General features: G+C 34.8%; 1 protein-coding gene across 1 annotated transcript in view; it reads left to right on the top strand.

Moving 5' to 3' along the window:
- LOC119592064 (nucleosome assembly protein 1-like 1) overlaps window positions 1-2,304 on the top strand; it is a gene marked incomplete in the record, with an annotated part of 11,105 nt that extends 8,801 nt beyond the window's left edge. Inside the window, 1 exon segment of the mRNA XM_037940873.1 lies at window positions 1,170-2,304. Within this exon segment, the coding sequence (XP_037796801.1) occupies window positions 1,170-1,270 (101 nt within the window).
- Window positions 2,305-3,515: the final 1,211 nt, after the last annotated feature.

Here is a 3,515-nt window from a genome sequence, read left to right as displayed (position 1 = left end):
AAGATTCTACTCCTGAATTTAGTCCTGCTCATGGTATATTATGCTGAGCTGGACAATTTGTCAGTTTTGTACTGCTAAATCCGGTGAGCTGTCAAGGAAATGGTCATAAACTAGTGTTCCAACGATGTTTTATATTAGCATTGTAGATATTTGTAGTAGTTCATTTCATGATCTTGGATATAACTATAATAATAAACACTTCATAAAAGCTTCTCTGGGATGGGGTAAGTGAATGTAGAAATTACTGAAGTATAATTTGCTTTATATTTAGCCAGATGTGCATTTTTATCCATAGTTTACTGGTAAGTTGTATGAAAAAGCTTTTTTTAATGAATGATATTGACTGCTGTGTATCATTTGAAGGTTTGTTGTTCCTGTTATGGAATTTTTTTTTAGAATACACATCCTCCAAAAAAAATTGTTGTTAAATGACAGATTGTTGTATTTCACAGGGTCAATAATCAGTTCAGTGTAGCACCATAGCATCACCCAGAAGTTCAGGTATACTAACAGGAGACTAACTTATTTTTGCGCGTTTCTGCGAGTTTTAGATAACATTTGTCTTAGTTGTTGGTTACATGCATGTGTGCAATTTGAAATCCTAAGAGCTTGGAAATTTAAGATTTTAGTAATAGATGCTTTGCCGTAAAAGTAGTGTGTGAACAAGAATGCATGGGTATGGTCTCCCAAATTCACCGGCCCAGTCATAGTGAAACTAATTAGTTTAAAGAAAAAAAATGCTAGCTAGAGGTCTTGTTCCATAGGATATAACTAAGCAAGTCTTCAACCTGAAGTATATACTTGGAATGAACTACAGTTATTTGCTGGTACTTGACCAATCACCTGGAGTGAAAGACCTCTGCAGGCAGTGAGGAATAAAATCTTGAGCCATAACAATAGATGCTTTGAAGCTGCACACTGCATTCTAAACACATGACACTCCTGCTATCATTGCTCTTGGTAAACATGACAGTGGAAGTTCAAATCCAATATAATTAAGACGTACTTAGTGCTTTATAATTTTATCCATTGCTTTTGAACAACAAACCTTTATATATAGAAATCTGATATACAGTATCTCTGCCCCTATTGGTAGCACTTGGGGCTGTTACTCTTCCCAGAAGTTTTTAAATATTTTTTGGTTCATATTTTCATTTTGTTTATTTCAGGTGAAGAAGGTGAAGAGGATGAGGAGGAAGATGACCCAGATTATGATCCATCTAAAGACAAGTCTGCTAAGGATCAGCAAGCTGAATGTAAACAGCAGTGACCTCCCTCTACAAAATAGGTCTCTCTTCAGTGACGTGTAAAGGCAGCATCTGGGGTCTTGCCAGTTAGATTTCTGTGATGTGGGGAAAACTTTTTATTTTCTGGATTTCAAGATTACAAGTAGTTTTTCTTTACAATGTGCATACAGTCGTAGGTGTGCCAGATTGTTAACCAGAGTGCTATATCTGTTCTGTTTATGGCAGGCCAGAACTTAAGGAAATCTATGTATTTTCGAAATTGTTTAGCTGTTCATAGTTTTCTTGTTCAACAGTGGTGTTGCTCTACAAAATGTAGTGCATAAACTGTCAAGATTGTCTACTACAGAGGCCCTACCCCAGATTTCTTTGTAGCATCCAGTGTATGATACTAGCAAATGTAAGTTGAGCAGTCATGACAATGGTTGTCATATTCAGAGGTGGTTTGGTTAATTTGTTAAGAGATTTATTGTAAGCTTGAAAGTATGTACAATATAGTAACTGTAAATGACAACCATTGCTTTATGGAAGCTCGGTACTCTTGACTAGATAACATACTCTGGACAAACCTGCCTAAATACCTGTCAGTTTACTATAGAACCAGCATGCTAGGTTCTATAAGGTTCATCCATGAGGGTACTAAGTTCTCTTCATTGTGATATAATGCATATAAAAATTGTGCACTTTCTTTCTGCAAAGTTTATGTTGGTTATTAGAGAACCCCTTTTTGTACCAATGTCATTGCATTATACCAAGCTTGAGATCTGATGCATGGCTGTTGACTACTCCACATCTTTTCATTTCTCAAAAGATCTGTGAATGTGGAACATTACAACAGTCATGAAGTCAAGAAGGATGTCGATGCTGTTGGGTGATGATGGAGCTGTTGCATTTTATCTCTAGGAGAATAACAAATTGTTGAAAAGAAAAGGAATCTTTCATTGCCTGTTACAAAATTGCCCATTTAGGGAAGAGATGGATACTTACTGTACCCAGTCTGCTTGGTAAATAATTGTAATAGCTTTGTTACCACAGCTGCTAATATATATGCTCTTTTTCATTTATTATTTTTTTTTAACCCCTGGAGTATCTTAACATGCAAAAGTCTGAAAAAGTTATTTACCTACAGTATATGTATGCATTTAAGAATTTTGATATTGCCCATAATGGATGTGGAAATAGACCAACTTTGGTAGGTATTGCTAGCTTTAAAAATACAAGTGATGAACTTGATTATAGAATTTATACTTTGAATGCCTGACAGTTAGTATTATTGTATGTCCATAGTTATATCTTTGGAAGTAATTTTGTTGGTGCAGATCCTACAAATCAAAAAGTTATTTTTGGTAGATATCGATGGACCTTAAGTTTTTGAACGAGGAAATAGCTCTAAAAGTAAAGGAGAAAACGAGCTTACTATATTAAGACAGTTGAGATTTGCTTTTAAAAAACTCGGTAGATACAGAACATTGCTATACATAAATTCAAGCCTTCATTCTTTTAAGACTAAGTGATAACATGATTGATATAAATGAAGCTGCCATACATTGCTTACCAACAATTGCAGGTGTAAACGGGTTTGTACTGAATGGGCAGAAAATGGTAAGTCTAATGTATGGCAACAAGGAATAGATGCAAGTGGATTTTCCATGTGGAGTGCCTTTGAGTTGGTCAGTAGCCAACCATGTGGATTAAGGTCTAGAAAGTCATGCTCGAGAAGTTTGGGTGTCGATATTGCAAGAAAATATTTGGTCCATAATTTCATTCCCGTTTAAAAGTAGTGAAGTAAGTCAAAACATTGTTTAAAACTTTTAAGTTCAACACGTCAGTGAGATGTCCATGATATTTTAAGAATTTAATAAAAGACCAGTTACGGTTATGACTTTTTATTCGTAAACTTTTGAAGCTTGACTTGAAATATGTAGTACAAAAATGTTAAGGAATTAATAACCGAGACTGAAAATCTCGGGATGAACTTGCATGAGCACGTCGGTATACAGGTTTCATGGAGCCATCGTAGTAGTATAGCAGTCATAAAAATGATATACGTTTCATGGAGCTATCGCAGTCCAGTAACATTCATAAACAGGATAAATAAGTCACGTAATTGTACTTGGATAAATTAAATTTATATTGGAATTCAATAATGAATCCTAGTTACGCAAACTATATGAATATGTTTGACACTGGAAAAAAGTGAACATACTGACTAGAGGATTTGTGTGTAAAGTTTTTTTTAGTGGCAACTAATGTTTAATGATTAATGTTTTA

The sequence above is a fragment of the Penaeus monodon genome, chromosome 29, assembly GCF_015228065.2.
Source record: "Penaeus monodon isolate SGIC_2016 chromosome 29, NSTDA_Pmon_1, whole genome shotgun sequence".
NCBI classification, from domain to species: domain Eukaryota; kingdom Metazoa; phylum Arthropoda; class Malacostraca; order Decapoda; family Penaeidae; genus Penaeus; species Penaeus monodon.
Note: the sequence above shows the minus strand (reverse complement) of the source record. Positions and strands in the feature narration are given on the sequence as shown.